Source organism: Esox lucius, chromosome 25 (assembly GCF_011004845.1).
Source record: "Esox lucius isolate fEsoLuc1 chromosome 25, fEsoLuc1.pri, whole genome shotgun sequence".
In the NCBI taxonomy this organism is placed as follows: domain Eukaryota; kingdom Metazoa; phylum Chordata; class Actinopteri; order Esociformes; family Esocidae; genus Esox; species Esox lucius.
This window is the reverse complement of record NC_047593.1, coordinates 21,717,971-21,734,853: the sequence shown is the minus strand read 5'-3', so window position 1 is coordinate 21,734,853 and position 16,883 is coordinate 21,717,971. Positions and strand designations below refer to the sequence as shown.

Here is a 16,883-nt window from a genome sequence, read left to right as displayed (position 1 = left end):
AATATTATGCTTCTGAAAGGTATTGCAATTAGTGAAAAATAAAGTATAAAGGAATATCGATATCGTCATGTGTATTTTTAAATTACCGGTATACTGAAATATGTATAATTTCTTGTTTTGTTTTATGAAGCTTTCTCCCCAAACTTCTGGTCAACAGGCGGCGCTGTTTTTGAAGCTAGCAGGAAGTTCTGTTTTGAACAACCCAATTCCGGTGGAGTTTTAACGGGTTTTAACCAATCGGATCAAGTTGTTTTGAAATATCAAAGAAGAATCACGTCGTTGTTTTAAACCGGAGCGGGAACGGCATTCAGGCTCTACGGTTGTTTATTTTTCAACCAAAACAAATATTTCAGACATATCTAAATAGGATACACATGTGAAATATAAAAAAAAAATCGGTAACGAACAGCACGTTAAATGTTCGGTGAGTAAATTTTATTTTGTGTTCCAGCATCCACTTTTGATGACATGTTTCCTTACACAACCGACGTTTGGGATGCTTAGCTGCGTTCAATAAACTGTATAGATGAATAACTTACAACATCAGGAAAGAAATGTTTTCGACAGAGATTTTTTCCTGTTAAGTTGGCAACTGATTTGAAACTTTCTTGGGCGAGTGAATGTTAATATACACAGTCGAGGCCCGTATTTGACATATTTCTTCCTGCTACGCTGTGAAATTAGACATTAGCATTTGAATAAAACGTCTCGCGATTTGAAGTCATTTGACATTGGCTTCCAACGTAACCTAAGGATGAGTAGACCATTGTTCATGAAGACGTACGGAAAAAAACAGACCCGGAAGTTGAACGCTTGGATCTCTCCTGATTACCGGAAACATGCGTTCGCAAGCACGTCCTCCTCAGATCTGTCCATCGGCAGGCCCACCAGCCCGAAACCCCCGGTTCGGAGGTAAGACACTGGCGCAAGGGCGACCTAAACCCCTTGGACTAGGAAGTATTAGCGATGTGGATGAGCAGGCTTTGCCTTATCGGTGTTCATCCAGCCTGAATATAGATAGTATAGCTAGCCAGTTAGCTAGCCTGCTTCATGGGTCAGAAGTGTTAGAGGCTTATGAAGTTGGATAATGATTAAGTCTTTCCAGCCTCTCCAGTATCTTGCTTAACAAACACAACAGTTTGGATAGACTACAGTTCAAAGGGTCAACTCTGGGTTGAACTGGACAGTCATGAGCACTTTTAGTCTTCTATTGGTCTCTCCCAGTCTAAACTGGTGTGGGGGGAAAAAAACATTATCCACAATTCTATCTTCCTCTCTTCCAGGGTGAGGAAGAGCACTGCTGCTGGCCGTGGATTGGTGCGGTCGGCAAAGACCAAAGCCCTGGCCTGCCTGGGAGACAGTGATAGTGACGGAGAGAACGTCTTCATCCATCCTCTTCCTCAGAGTCAACAGCAGAGAACAAACACTGCCAGGTGAGGGGTGTGGGTATCTCATGTGTTTGTTTACTCAAACACAAGACTGTTACCATGGTTTCACATGTTACCTGAGAAAATATGTAATTCACTCCAAGACCCAGAATTTCTATTTACATTGTGTTTAAATGTCCAGTTGTTTGCCAGCTGGTAGAACATGTTAGCACACAAGCTGGGTCAAACGTCGGTATATTTAATACAACCCATTTCCAGAAAAGTTGTGCCGCTGCGTAAAATGCAGATTAAAAACAGAATTCAATGATGTGCAAATAATCTATCCCTGTATTTAACTGAAAATAGTACAAAGATAACATATGAAATGTTGGAACTGAGAAATGTTATTGTTTTTGGAAAAATACATGCCCATTTTGAATTTGATGCCAGTAACACGTTTCCAAAAAGTTGGGACAGGGGCATGTTAACCACTGTGTTGTATCACCTCTCTTTTAACAACACTCTGTAAGCATTTGGGAACTGAGGAAACCAATTGATTTAGTTTTGAAATTGAAATGTTTTCCCATTCTTGCTTGATAAAGGATTTCAGCTGCTCAACAGCCTGGGACCTCCTTTTTCTTATTTTTTTCTTATTTCTTGTTTCATAATGCGCCAAATGTTTACAATGGATGACAGGTCTGGACTGCAGGCAGGCCAGTTTAGCACCTGGACTCTTTTACTAAGGAACCATGGTGTTACATGCAGAATGTGGTTTGGCACTGTCTTGTGGAAATAAGCAAGGCCTTCCCTGAAAAAGACATTGCCTGGATGGCAGCATATGTTGCTCCAAAACCTGTAAATAGAGTTGCACGATTAATCAAAATCATATTGATATCACAATTTGTGCATACGCAATTTCTAAACTGCAGAAAGCTGTGATTTTGGCTTTTTATTTTTACGGTCAATCAAAATAATTTTTACTGCTGTGCCATCTTTGCTGTAATCATTGATTTTAGAATCAGTTTGCCTACTTAATGATAATTCAGATTAATATAAAGGTTGGAGTCTGGCAACTGAATGGCACGGCCGTGTCAGTCTACACATTTGCATCGCTCTTACAACACGTCTTCCCCTACCTTTTGCTATTTTAAGACTATTTTAAAACGTTTACAATTCAAATGTCCAGCTGAATGTCTCAAATCTGTCAATCAGACTATACAACACATTGATCTGATCATGCCTCTCACTTATTCCAATTTATTAAATGTGAGTTAAAGTACGTTTTCTTTAAATATCACAATTCCCTGATGGTTCTATATCTAACGAAAGTAAAAGTCACATCCCAATAAAGTAACAACAGCCGGTGGTCGAGGGAAACGATATTAGATACAGCCACTCTGAACTGCAAATTCAAACCTGTCAGAAGCATCAAGGTGCGGCGTAGAGCATACTGCCAAAGAACAGTGGGCAGGAGGGCGTGGTGTTAAGGAGAGGAAGAGGATCGATGAAGAAAATGAACCCAGAGGACACTGTGATAGAGACTAGGGAGGATTTATTGCCGAAAAGTAATTCATCTGTTTGGGAATATTTCATTGGTTAGAACGACACGCAGCATCACAACAAACTTGTTCCAACACATGAGACAGTGTCTTAGGAACGTACATGAAAAATGTCTCTTGACAAAACCAAAAATACATGTCAAGCCCCGACCAGACCAGCCAACAGTCATCAATAATCAGGGGTGGCGGAACTGTTCTATGACGGGGGTGCAGGATTTCTTATTTTAATGAGAATATTAGTAAAGATGTAATTTGACTCTAAATATGCAGTTATACCAATATATGATGAATTTATCAACAACAGGAAACATTTTTTTTTATTAATCTATAGCAAAAATGGAAAAATAGCCTATAGAACACAGAAGAAAATGGCCTATAGAACACAGAAGAAAATGGCCTATAGAACACAGAAGAAAATGGCCTATAGAACGCAGAAGAAAATGGCCTATAGAACGCAGAAGAAAATGGCCTATAGAACGCAGAAGAAAATGGCCTATAGAACGCAGAAGAAAATGGCCTATAGAACGCAGAAGAAAATGGCCTATAGAACGCAGAAGAAAATGGCCTATAGAACGCAGAAGAAAATGGCCTATAGAACGCAGAAGAAAATGGCCTATCAAAATAATCCTTTTTGCTTTGTAAAAACGTTGCCTACAGGCTATAAACATTCACAGATGTGGATCATCCCTCTTGAAATGCAAGTCTGAGACATTTGCAAATGACGTGAAAAGTGTACTCACCGAGACGAAAAGTGATAACAGAGCCAATCACTCATTATGTAGCCATAGATTTGCTCTAAACCACATCAAAACGACATGTTCATTTTTGTTCATCATATTGCAAATTGCAATCGCAATGTCTAGCAAATAAATTGCAATTAGATTTTTTTTGTCCATATCATGCAGCCCTACCTGTATATATTGTTCAGCATTAATGGTGCCTTCACAGATGTGTAAGTCACCTATGCCACGTGCCCAAATGCAGTGATTCCCACTACAGAATCGTGTCTGTTTTTAATGCAGTGATTCCTACTACAGAATCGTGTCTGTTTTTAATGCAGTGATTTCCACTACAGAATCATGTCTGTTTTTAATGCAGTGATTCCCACTACAGAATCGTGTCTGTTTTTAATGCAGTGATTCCTACTACAGAATCGTGTCTGTTTTTAATGCAGTGATTTCCACTACAGAATCATGTCTGTTTTTAATGCAGTGATTTCCACTACAGAATCGTGTCTGTTTTTAATGCAGTGATTCCCACTACAGAATCGTGTCTGTTTTTAATGCAGTGATTCCCACTACAGAATCGTGTCAGTTTTTAATGCAGTGATTCCCACTACAGAATCGTGTCAGTTTTTAATGCAGTGATTCCCACCACAGAATCGTGTCTGTTTTTAATGCAGTGATTCCCACTACAGAATCGTGTCTGTTTTTAATGCAGTGATTCCCACCACAGAATCGTGTCTGTTTTTAATGCAGTGTCTCCTGAGGCCCCGAAGGTCACGGCCATCCAATATTGGTTTTCAGCCTTGTCCCTTTTGTACAGAGATTTCTCTGGATTCTCTGAATCTTTTGATGATATTATGTACTGTAGATGATGAGATCCCTGAACTCTTTGCAGTTTTACATTGGTAATTCAACCAAGTTCCACCAGGTCATTTTTTGTATTCGGCAACTTTTCCAGTTCCTGTCCCAGCTTTTTTGAAATGTGTTGCTGTATTCAAATTCAAAGTGGGCAAATTTTTCAAGGAACAATAACATTTACAACATTTGATATGTTGTCTTTGTGCGGATTGAATATAGAGTTTAAATGATATGCACATCTTTGCATTCTGTTTTATTTCCATTTTACCCAGCGTCCCGACATGTTTGGAAATGGGGTTGTATGTAAAGTGCATGTTGCTCTATTGCCTTGTATGTTCAAACTCTTCATGTGATGCCCAACATGTTCTGCTCAGCAGGAAGCATCTGAGGTTTGTTTTACTCAACTATTGTTTTGAAATACAAACCAGAAATATAAACTGCAGAACCATAATTACAAAAAGCAACAGTCTTTCATTGGGTGAACAGACCGACACGCCTCTCTGGACTTCCTATTGGGTGAACAGACCGACACGCCTCTCTGGACTTCCCATTGGGTGAACAGACTGACACTCCTCTCTGGACTTCCCATTGGGTGAACAGACTGACACTCCTATCTGGACTTCCCATTGGGTGAACAGACTGACACTCCTCTCTGGACTTCCCATTGGGTGAACAGACTGACACTACTCTCTGGACTTCCCATTGGGTGAACAGACTGACACTCCTCTCTGGACTTCTCATTGGGTGATCCGACTGACACTCCTCTCTGGACTTCTCATTGGGTGACTTCATTTAACGTGGTGGTAAGACTAAGTATTACAATACTGAATTCTGAAAGGGATTGTGTGTGGGTGTGTGTGTGTGTGTGTGGTGTGTGGGTGTTAAACACAGGAGCGCTGGAAGGAAGCATGCTGTGAGCACCAGTGAAAGTGATGGTGAGGCGTCCCTCAGACAGCAGAACATCAAACGCCCCAGAATCACCAGAACCAAGACCCACACAGAGTGAGTAACAGTTTCCCATGTGTTCATTTTTAACAGCAGTCCGGGAGAAACCCAAAAAATATATTAATAAAGTCTCTGTTTCCCCTCCTTTCCATTCCACCTCTCCCTCTCAGTCCCACCCCAGGTGAAGCTCCAGGTCGTTTTGTGACCCATCGTAGGGCAGCTAATAAACACAAAGCCCCCAAAAGGAGAAATAACGTAAGGCCCTGTTCCAATCCCCTTGACCCTACCCTTCCTTCTCACATGGCCCTGTTCCAATCCCCTTGACCCTACCCTTCCTTCTCACATGGCCCTGTTCCAATCCCCTTGACCCTACCCTTCCTTCTCCCAATGTCCCAGCCACTCCAGCCGACCTCTTAGTTGTGACTCCGTTAGGTTTGTTGTGAATTGTGTGTTTTCCACAGGTCCTACTGACCTGGCCCAGTCCCAACTCCTCCAACGACTTCGTCCAGGGTGGAGGGGGCGGGGTGCGCCGTGCTTTCCCTCGCCGCGCCACACGGGAGCCTCGCCGTGCTGTGGTCAGCTCTGGCAGCCCATTGGCTGACCTGGAGAACTGTAGCACTGGCAGCGGTTTCCTGCGGGAGGTTTCTCTGAACGAGTTATCCGAGCGTTCCCTGGGACCCTGCCGCCGGAAACCCCTTTTCTCCTCCACTCCTTCTTCACGCTCCTTCACTCGCCCTCCACGCCTCCATCCCTCTATCTCTCCCACCAGTCACCTCCTCGTTCTGAGCAGCTCCCAGGAGGAGATGGAGGTTCCGGATGAACCCCTCCCTGTCCCAATAACAGATCCCCATCCTGGGCCTGGTCAGCTCTCATCTCGGGGTCAGTTGCCGGGACAACCAGGGTTAGGAAACTGTAAAGAACCACCATCCCATGCATCACCTAGTCTGGGAAGTAGCGAGAGCCAGAATGGAGGATCAGAGATCCAACATGGTGTCGTTAATCAGCTGAGCCGGGCGTTGATATCTGTAGTTGCCTGTGAGCAGAATGGCACAGACAGGGACGGAGAGGAAACTGAAGGTGGCAGCCATTTTGTGTCAGCGACGGTGGGCCGGGATTGGTTGGCTGAGGTAAAGGAGAAGTGTCTGGCACCTGGCTGTGTCGTACGGTTAGAGAGAGTGGACAAACTGCACCAGGACACCACATACTCATCCTGCATCGACCTCACACCCTGTCCTGACAGCGCTCACTCACACGACCACCGGGAATCTGCGGACCTCGCGACCCAGACTGATCAGCCCAGCGTTCAGATTATCTCAGACGATGATGAGCCTTTTGAGTGCAACACCAGGCAGGTGAATGGCGGTCAGTGTAAGTACCAAACACAGTCAGTGAATGGCGGTCAGTACATCCGAAGGGATCGCTCAAGCATCCGAATGATCTCAGTCAACAGTGAGAACACTAGGCTGACCGATGAAGGTCAGTCCCTGGACTCTACTCTGTCTAGGTGCCAGAACAGTAAGGAGGCGTTCAGCCTGGAGGCCAAATTTAAGCAGAAATGTCTGGAGGTTGACTGTCAGGTTCTGCTGGAGAGGCTGACCACAACCCACCCACCCACAGAAACTTTACATTCCTCCTCTTTGCTCAGTCACACACGGTCAGACAGCGGTACTTCTGGAAAAACCGACCGCTCCTACAACCACAAGACACATTCAGACAGCGTTCAATCTGAAGACCGGACTCGGCCAGCTAACGTGGCAAGGAAAAAAAAAGTTCCCAAAAAATGGAAGGCCGGCATGGTTCCCAAGGAAAGGAAGCGTAGGAGCATGTCGAAGGACCGGGGTGGGGTTCGTCCACGGACCAGTCGAAAAGCTTGTGTGAGTGGAATGAGTGTTGGCCGGTGGGGTGGGAGAGACAGAGTTTCCAAAGCAGCGCCTCCCCATGGCCAAGCTGGGGACTCCAGCATCACCGAACTGCTGTCTGCACAACACACTCACAAGGTGAGGAACACCTGCATGCACGCAACACATGAACACGCGACACGTGAAGAAATAAATGTTAACCTGATGTTATATATTACAGGTGATAGTGATGTTTATGCATCACAGGTGATAGTGATGTTTATGCATCACATGTGACAGTGATTAGATTCAACTTCATTGTCATTGAACAAGTACAAGTATTGTACAATGAAATTAAGTTAGCATCCAACCAGAAGTGCAAATAGAAGAGGGCAGAAAATGTACAAGTATTACAGTATAGTGGGAGTGTAGTGTATTGTAAGTGTGATAAATTGTTCTGTGGGTACAAATCAGTTCTAAATGTGCAGTTGAGGCAAATCGAAGGAGTAAGGTAGCATGTGGAACCAGAATGCAGAGATGGTAGCATGTGGAACCAGAATGCAGAGATGGTAGCATGTGGAACCAGAATGCAGAGATGGTAGCATGTGGAACCAGAATGCAGAGATGGTAGCATGTGGAACCAGAATGCAGAGATGGTAGCATGTGGAACCAGAATGCAGAGATGTATGTAACAACTGTAAAAATGCAACTACGATGGGAATTCTACATTTGCAATGAAGGCAAACGTGATGTTATGTAAGAGAGCTTACAGGGATGTGATGTTATATATCACAGATGACAGTGATGTGATGATACAGTGAGGGGAAAAAAGTATTTGATCCCCTACTGATTTTGCATGTTTGCCCACTGACAAAGAAATGATCAGTCTATCATTTTAAGGGTAGGGTTTTTTTGAACAATGAGACACAGAATAACAAAAAATAACAGTGATGTTATATAAGAAAGGTGACAGTGATGTGATGTTATATAAGAGAGGTGACAGTGATGTGATGTTATATATCACAGGTGACAGTGATGTTATATAAGAGAGGTGATCTGATGTTATATATCACAGGTGTTGGGTGATAATGTGATGTTGGGGACTCCCGTGCGGCGCAGCAGACTCCCACTGTCCTCTCTGTTGGTCAACCTCAGCCCCGACACTCACTCCTGGAGTCGCCTCAAAGCTGCCCTTTCTGTACACAGGAAGACCAAAGGTACTGTGCGTGCGTGTGTGTGCTTTGTGCGTGTGAGGATATAGTTAGTGATTTGAATGACAGTTTTTACCAATTGCTAACACACAAAAAATGCTCATCGTGTCAAACCTCTACACACAAGAATCAGACACAACAATTAGTTCAACATCTAACTGCCGCGTCAAAACGACATTCTGCAATCACAACGTAACTCTTTAAAGATTATTTTCCATTTTTGGATCAATGGGAAACGCATGCCCCATGCATATTACACATTCAAAGCAGAAACAACACACAGGTCAACTGTATTCACAACACTGTTGTCCTTTCTCCTTTGTGCACCTTTTTTATTTTCTCATACAGGCCTCTGTGAAAAATTGTTCAAGTGCAGTAAATTAACTTACAGTTCAAACAACACAAAATTAAATGATTTGTTGCTATTGCAGTTGTTTACAACAACAACAACACACAAAGAAAAGTAGAATTACAGTACAGTTGTTTTAGGATCACACCTTCTGTTAGGGTCTGGCCACATGACCCCCGTCCACATGACCCCCGTCCACATGACCCCCGTCCACATGACCCCGTCCACATCACAAGTGATGTCCTCCCTGGCCAGGCAACGGGGAAAATATCGTCCTGCGTGTCGTATCCAACCATGGATCCACCCACCTCAGTGTCTCTGCCTCCTCCATGGATCCACCCACCTCAGTGTCTCTGCCTCCTCCATGGATCCACCCACCTCAGTGTCTCTGCCTCCTCCATGGATCCACCCACCTCAGTGTCTCTGCCTCCTCCATGGATCCACCCACCTCAGTGTCTCTGCCTCCTCCATGGATCCACCCACCTCAGTGTCTCTGCCTCCTCCATGGATCCACCCACCTCAGTGTCTCTGCCTCCTCCATGGATCCACCCACCTCAGTGTCTCTGCCTCCTCCATGGATCCACCCACCTCAGTGTCTCTGCCTCCTCCATGGATCCACCCACCTCAGTGTCTCTGCCTCCTCCATGGATCCACCCACCTCAGTGTCTCTGCCTCCTCCATGGATCCTCCCCACCTCAGTGTCTCTGCCTCCTCCATGGATCCACCCACCTCAGTGTCTCTGCCCCCTCCATGGATCCACCCACCTCAGTGTCTCTGCCTCCTCCATGGATCCACCCACCTCAGTGTCTCTGCCTCCTCCATGGATCCACCCACCTCAGTGTCTCTGCCTCCTCCATGGATCCACCCCACCTCAGTGTCTCTGCCTCCTCCATGGATCCACCCACCTCAGTGTCTCTGCCTCCTCCATGGATCCACCCACCTCAGTGTCTCTGCCTCCTCCATGGATCCACCCACCTCAGTGTCTCTGCCTCCTCCATGGATCCACCCACCTCAGTGTCTCTGCCTCCTCCATGGATCCATCCCACCTCAGTGTCTCTGCCTCCTCCATGGATCCACCCACCTCAGTGTCTCTGCCTCCTCCATGGATCCACCTCACCTCAATGTCTCTGCATGCCTCCTCCATGGCTTGCAGAAGAAGCAGGAGGACATGTGATTGGTGATCATATACTTTCCAAAGTCAAGCCGAAAATAATTCCTCAATCGTATTGAGAAAAGGGGAATAAGGGGGCAGGTATAAAACTGTGAATTGTGGTTGGTGAACCAGTTCCTGACCAGAACAGCCTGGTGGAAACTAACAAACGATGACACCAAACCTGGGCTGCTCTGGTCTGTCCTGTGTAACTGCAGGATGTGTAATGTGCAAAACTGTGTGTAGTGTTTTGCACTGTGTTACAGAATTGATGACCAAGTGCAAAGCTGAAAATGTGTTTATTTCTTTGGTCCCTGTGTGTAAGACAAGCTTGCAAAAGGTAGGGTTTTCATGCTGTGGTCTGAGCATTCACTTGTGTGTTAGCAATCAGGAAAAACTGTAAGACCTGGTCTCTTCAACCCCGAAACGTTTTCGTGGGTCTTCATTGGGAAAGAAACCAACCCCCTGGAAATTCAAACTCGCAGCTACAGACCTTTTCTAGCATCAGACTGCTTCCTCACTTTTTGCTAATAGCCTAAAGCATTGTCTGAATTCAGTTATTTGGTCATTCATGAAAGACAGACACCATTCAAAAAAATACTTGACTAGATGGATAGTTGTGAAATGATTAATGAGGAGGTATTTGTCTTTTTTTTTTTAAATGTATTTAAAGAGTATATTCAGAAGAAATACACTATGTTGGGACAGTTTACTAATCTACACTGACCTGCGGTCCCCCCCCCCCCAGCCTTCCTGACCCCTAAAGGACTACCCCGATACCTGCTATCTTCACCGATGGGGATACGGGCGGAGCTAGCAGATGTCAGTCAAGACCTGTTTGCCACGCCTCTCCGCACGCCCCTCCCACAACACCTCCGCTCACAGTTAATGAGGAGCACTCCGCTGGTACACACACACACTGTATATTACATGCTATACACAAACACAGTATATTAGATACTGTACACACACTAGTATGTTTTCCCCTGTACAGGGTGTATATTTAGTATGTGTGCGTGTGTAGAGTGTGTGTGAGTTAAATCAGGACCTCTCGGATGCTGAGAAGGTGTATTCTGAGTGTGGCCAGGCTGGTCCAGTGAGCTTTCAGGACTGCATCCCATCGGACAGGATGAAGAACATCAGCAAGATTGGAGAGGGAACATTTGGAGAAGTCTTCTCTACCAACAACACAGCTGGAGAACTTGTCGCCCTCAAGGTCTGTCTGTCTGTCGGTGTGGGTGGGTCTGTCTGTCGGTGTGGGTGGGTCTGTCTGTCGGTGTGGGTGGGTTTGTCTGTCGGTGTGGGTGGGTGGGTTTGTCTGTCGGTGTGGGTGGGTGGTTGGGTGGGTGGGTCTGTCTGTCGGTGTGGGTGGGTGGGTGGATCTGTCTGTCGGTGTGGGTGGGTGGGTTTGTCTGGGTTTGTGGGTCTGTCTGTCGGTGTGGGTGGGTGGGTTTGTCTGGGTTTGTGGGTCTGTCTGTCGGTGTGGGTGGGTTTGTCTGGGTTTGTGGGTCTCTGTATAACAGTATCTCCATATGTAGATTATCCCAGTAGAAGGCAGTGAGCAGGTGAACGGAGAGGAACAGAAGACATTTGGAGAAATCCTCCATGAGATCATCATTTCCAAGTACGTTACAATGACGTGGGTTACTGGTTGTGTGTTACTGGTTGTGTGTTATGGACACGTCTAAATGTGTGTGTGTGTGTGTGTGTGTGTTATTGACGTGTGTGTGTGTGTGTGTTGTTGACACGTCTAAATGTGTGTGTGTGTGTGTGTGTGTGTGTGTGTGTGTGTGGTCAGGGAACTGAGCAGTCTAAAGGCGAAGACACACAACCAGACCACTGGCTTCATCGGACTAAAAGAGTAAATGCATCCTTTACACTCAGTCATATCTACATTATCTGCTATTGATTGGTGGAGAAGTAGTAGTACTAGTGTGTGTGTGTGTGTGTGTGTGTGTGTGTGTGTGTGTGTGTGTGTGTGTGTGTGTGTGTGTGTGTGTGTGTGTGTGTGTGTGTGTGTGTGTGTGTGTGTGTGTGTGTGTGTGTGTGTGTGTGTGTGTGTGTGTGTGTGTGTGTGTGTGTGTGTGTGTGTGTGTGTGTCCAGTCTCCACTGTGTTCAGGGCAGGTATCCTCCAGACCTGTTGAAGGCTTGGGACTGCTTCAACACTCTGAGAGGATCAGAGAATGACAGGCCAGGTAACCCCTATCTGTCTGACCTGCCCTTCTGTCTCTGTAACCGGTTGGTCTCTCAGTGACCCATTTCTTTATTGATTTCCTTAACCAGTCTGTTTCTAACCAGTCTGTTTCTAACCTGTCTGTCAGATTTCTTCAGTGAGGACCAACTGTTTCTGATCCTGGAGTTTGAGTTTGGAGGCAGTGACCTGGAGAACAGCAATGGAAAGGTAACGCCCGTCTGTCTACCTGACTGGTTAACGCCCGTCTGTCTACCTGACTGGTTAACGCCCGTCTGTCTACCTGACTGGTTAACGCCCGTCTGTCTACCTGACTGGTTAACGCCCGTCTGTCTACCTGACTGGTTAACGCCCGTCTGTCTACCTGACTGGTTAACGCCCGTCTGTCTGAAGGGTTTATTAAAACATGAATCCACATTCTGATGCTCCTCCATATAGACTGAAGACCACATGGTAGTTTCCTTCTGTCACTTATTTTATATTTAGGGAGACACGAGTTGACCTCATGTTTAAGAAGCAAACAGAACTCAACTTATGTAGAGCGATATGTATACATGTTTTCTCTGTTGTAAGACGTTTCAGAATGTCTTGCTAAACATAAATTAGCTGTCCTGCCATCTGTGATAGGTGTAACAAATCTTCTGTGGTCTTAAGCTTTGGTAGAGAGTGATGGCCACTCAAGGCTTCATTACTTTTCTTCTAGCAACAGGATATTATGCTTGCAGTGCTAACTCAGATTTTCTTTTTCAAAATAAAAGCCATCATTGTAATATATAGGGTAATATAGATAAATCTAGTCTGTACATTTTATGTTTAATGTCTGTTCCAATGTTATTCTTGTCTGTTCTTTTTCACAGACTAGATTAACTATATGGCCTCATACATTTCAATGACGGCTTTTTATTGTGATAAAGAATATCTGAGTTCCTTCCAGCATAATATCCTGCGGCTAACTTAATGCTATTGAAGCTTCAAATGGCTATCACTATTGGTAGGTATAACAGCTTTTCTTCTGTGGTCTGCAGCTTGCATCAGTGGGGGTAGCGAAGAGTATCCTCCACCAGGTGGCAGCTGCATTGGCTGTGGCTGAACAGGAACTCCATTTCGAACACAGGTACACACTGATCTTATCTGTTGTTTATGTTGGGACATAGGGATCTGTCACCAGACAACAGTAATGTTTATGTTGGAACATAGGGATCTGTCACCAGACAACAGTAATGTTTATGTTGGGACATAGGGATCTGTCACCAGACAACAGTAATGTTTATGTTGGGACATAGGGATCTGTCACCAGACAACAGTAATGTTTATGTTGGGACATAGGGATCTGTCACCAGACAACAGTAATGTTTATGTTGGGACATAGGGATCTGTCACCAGACAACAGTAATGTTTATGTTGGGACATAGGGATCTGTCACCAGACAACAGTAATGTTTATGTTGGAACATAGGGATCTCCACTGGGGCAATGTGTTGGTCCAGACCACCAAAGACAAGCAGGGGAGCTTCATGCTAAATGGAATGAGCCACTCCATAGAAACCAGGGGGGTGTCTGTACGCATCATCGACTACTCCCTCTCCAGGCTGGAGATAGGTCAGTCCACCTCGCTCTGTTTTTCTCTACTTTTTTTAATTTATTTTTTATTGGTTTAATGTATTTCATGGGAAGACTGTGCAAGCTAGCAATCCAATATGCTGCCTTTTTGTTTTTGCTCTAGCTTTTCTGTCTCTATTTCATTGTGTGTGTGTGTGTGTGTGTGTGTGTGTGTGTGTGTGTGTGTGTGTGTGTGTGTGTGTGTGTGTGTGTGTGTGTGTGTGTGTGTTTTTTTTAGATGGTCTGACGGTGTCGTGTGATATCTCAGAAGATGAGGAGTTGTTCCAAGGGCAGGGGGACTACCAGTTTGACATCTACAGAATCATGAGACAGGAGAACAGGTACCCGCGCCTGCCTGTGTGTTACGGAGTCTGTTACTTTAGTCTGTCTGGATTCTCACTCACAATTAAAGAGTAATTTAGTCATTACAACATTCTTGAACTCTCTCTCCATACCGTCTGTCTGCAGGAATGTGTGGAGTGAATTCCACCCCCACTCCAATGTACTGTGGTTACACTACCTGTGTTCCAAGCTGCTGACCATGGCCTATCGAAGCCGAGGTGGGCGGGGCATCAAGCAAACCAGGATGGACCTGCAGCATTTCCATGACAACGTCCTCACCTGCAGCTCTGCCTCTGAAGTGCTTCACAACTGTAGTCACCTGTTGCTGTGAGTGTGTGTGTGTGTGTGAGAGAGAGTGTGTGTCACTCTTAGCTTTTTATTATTCCCAATTGGGACTTCCTGTAAATTGTTTGTAGTCAGCTTTTATTTACCATATTTTGCATGGCACTTGTGAAAAATAATGGTCTGTAATTGTAGTATGATGTAAATAAAAACACTATGTTTAAAGTATTATATTTTAACATTGAGGTTGTAATAAGACCTGATTGTGTCCTTTGTGTAAAAGGTGTTTCAAAATAAAAGTCCTGTTTGGGATAGATGTAACCTTTGGCCTACTTTGTGACATCATTGAGGTAATCTGATGGCCAATAGATGCTGATAGAAACCATGAATATTCCATTAAAGTCTCGAGGGACCAGAGTAGGGGCCACAATTGGGTAAAAGATAAGGCATGAATTGCATTTCCAGAGACATGGGCTTAGTTACTTGAATGCAGATGGAATGGATTTAGAATGTGGGCTGGTCCAGCTTCAGGAGGCATGTCAATTAAAATGATCATCATGGGCCTCCCAAGTGGCGCAATGGTCTACGCGCTTGCCTCGCAGGTTTTACAGCGTTGCTATGGCAGTGGGGTCCAGCCCTGGTCATGCCACTGCCAATGGTGGCAGTAGTTCACCGAGCCCAGAAATGACCTGAGCTCAGACACGTTAGGGGGGTGTGGAGCGTCCTACATCACTGACCGGACAGATCCTGTGCTGTGATATCGTGACCCAGGTATGTCAGTCTTCGCTTGAAAGGTGCACCTGCTATGCTTCAGGTGCAAACCTGCCTTGGAAAGCTTCTCCAACACCTGCTCCAGATTGTGGAGGTGCTCCTCCGTTTTCCCTGTAAGCAGGAAAACTGAACAGCTCCACCTCCCGTTTCATGGCATCGGCATGGTGTAGTAGAGGACAGTCCTGTGTTTGAGAACGCTAGGCTCGGCCTGAGTATTCACAAACAGCTGTCCCTTTGAGTGCCCAGCTCATCTTTAAAAGCCTCTGGATACTTTCAAAGCCTCTGGATCTTCTGACATCCGTACATGTTTTATCTCACCCCAGTCAAGTTTTGTTGTTTAGCCAGTCACATCCTAGTAAACTAGGCCCATTCCCGTTTACCACCAGGAGCGGTGCTCTCTCTTCCTGGCTGTTGCGTTCAACGTTGCGTTCCTGAGCTCCCAACAACGGTATGGTCTCTCTGGTCCGGTGTACATCCGTCTGATTCCCCCAAGTCTTTCTGTAGGTCTCCTTGCTAATAGCAACCTCCACCCTAATCTCCTTTCCATTTACCACTACTGTCGCATAGATGGGCTCTGCACGCGATTCTCTCACATTAAACATGTAGGAACAATCCTCTTCCTCCTCGCCTGTTTTCTAGGGGATGTGCTGCAGTCTTATGCCTGGTCAGCCCACCTCCAGACTTACTCTCAGCCCGCCCCGCACTTTTTAGCTAGTTGTCCCTTTTTGCTTCAATTATGAGTGTCCTTGAACTTATAGTTGTTTGCATGTGTCCCCACACCTACAGCATTCCACAGACATTCAGAGACAGAGTTTCTCCACTGCCCCTTTAATCACCTGATGCACTGCAAAACTCCAACTGTTGTTGGCTTTTTTAATATCTTTAGCATTGTTAGCTGCCATCCCTTGAGAAATGTCCAATGCTCTTTTGAAATGCAGTGTGGCTTCCCCCACTATACGGGGCTGAATGCTGTCCTCATTAATGCCACAGACTAACCTATCACGGAGCATGTCCTCCAATACCGCCCCAAACTCGCAATGATCTGAGAGTAAACGTAGTTCCGCAACATTGGCTAAGAACTGACCTGGTTTCTGAAAATGTCAGTCAAACTTGAACCTCAGGGTGATCACCGAAGGTTTCGGATTGTGGTGAGCAACCAGATCCACAATATATCTCCCGGTCCCCGTGCAGTAGCAAAATTCCTCATTGGCTTACAGGTTTTAGCACCACACAAACTCAAGAGAACGGAGCGCTGTTTCTCCTGCTCCGTAACACCATTAGCCAAGATAAAGTGCCCCAACCTATATACGCCGTCCGGTCCTCGTTCTCCTCCACAACTTCGACGATAGTCCCAAACAACGCCATTAGAACGACAAGGAAACGATTCCCGGTTTCGATTTCCACCTGTTAGTGCTGACTTCCACCTTCCGCAAATTCCTCCGGAGGCACCTGCTCTGGGTCGCTCAGCTAACTAGCCAATTAGCCAACCGCCTGAATATTAGCCAGTTAACGCCAAAATGGTGTGGTAACTTGACAGGAAATGACCACCACGTTTCACTATTAATTTAACATAATACGGTTTCCCTAAAACTTATAAATACCATTTCAGTATTAATTTCAGTATTAATTATTACCAGTGTCCCCACTATAACAATTACCATGTAGTTAACCACCTCACTGTGATAAGCAGGATCAT

General features: G+C 45.3%; 1 protein-coding gene across 2 annotated transcripts; it reads left to right on the top strand.

Annotated features, from left to right (window-relative positions):
- Window positions 1-265: 265 nt before the first annotated feature.
- haspin (histone H3 associated protein kinase) lies at window positions 266-14,737 on the top strand. 2 transcript variants are annotated; one of them, XM_029118202.2, is made up of 17 exons: window positions 266-424; window positions 754-912; window positions 1,284-1,433; window positions 5,401-5,511; window positions 5,625-5,709; window positions 5,916-7,451; window positions 8,368-8,509; window positions 10,751-10,908; window positions 11,027-11,218; window positions 11,541-11,626; window positions 11,801-11,863; window positions 12,107-12,198; window positions 12,325-12,404; window positions 13,220-13,308; window positions 13,650-13,792; window positions 14,031-14,133; window positions 14,261-14,737. In XM_029118202.2, exons 2-17 carry the CDS (start codon window positions 755-757, stop codon window positions 14,463-14,465), a joined length of 3,393 nt encoding a protein of 1,130 aa, XP_028974035.2. In that variant the 5' UTR covers window positions 266-424; window position 754; the 3' UTR covers window positions 14,466-14,737. The 2 variants fall into 2 exon arrangements, with proteins under 2 accessions (XP_028974035.2, XP_028974034.2); XM_029118201.2 differs by having other exon boundaries at window positions 266-912.
- The last annotated feature ends 2,146 nt before the right edge of the window (window positions 14,738-16,883 follow it).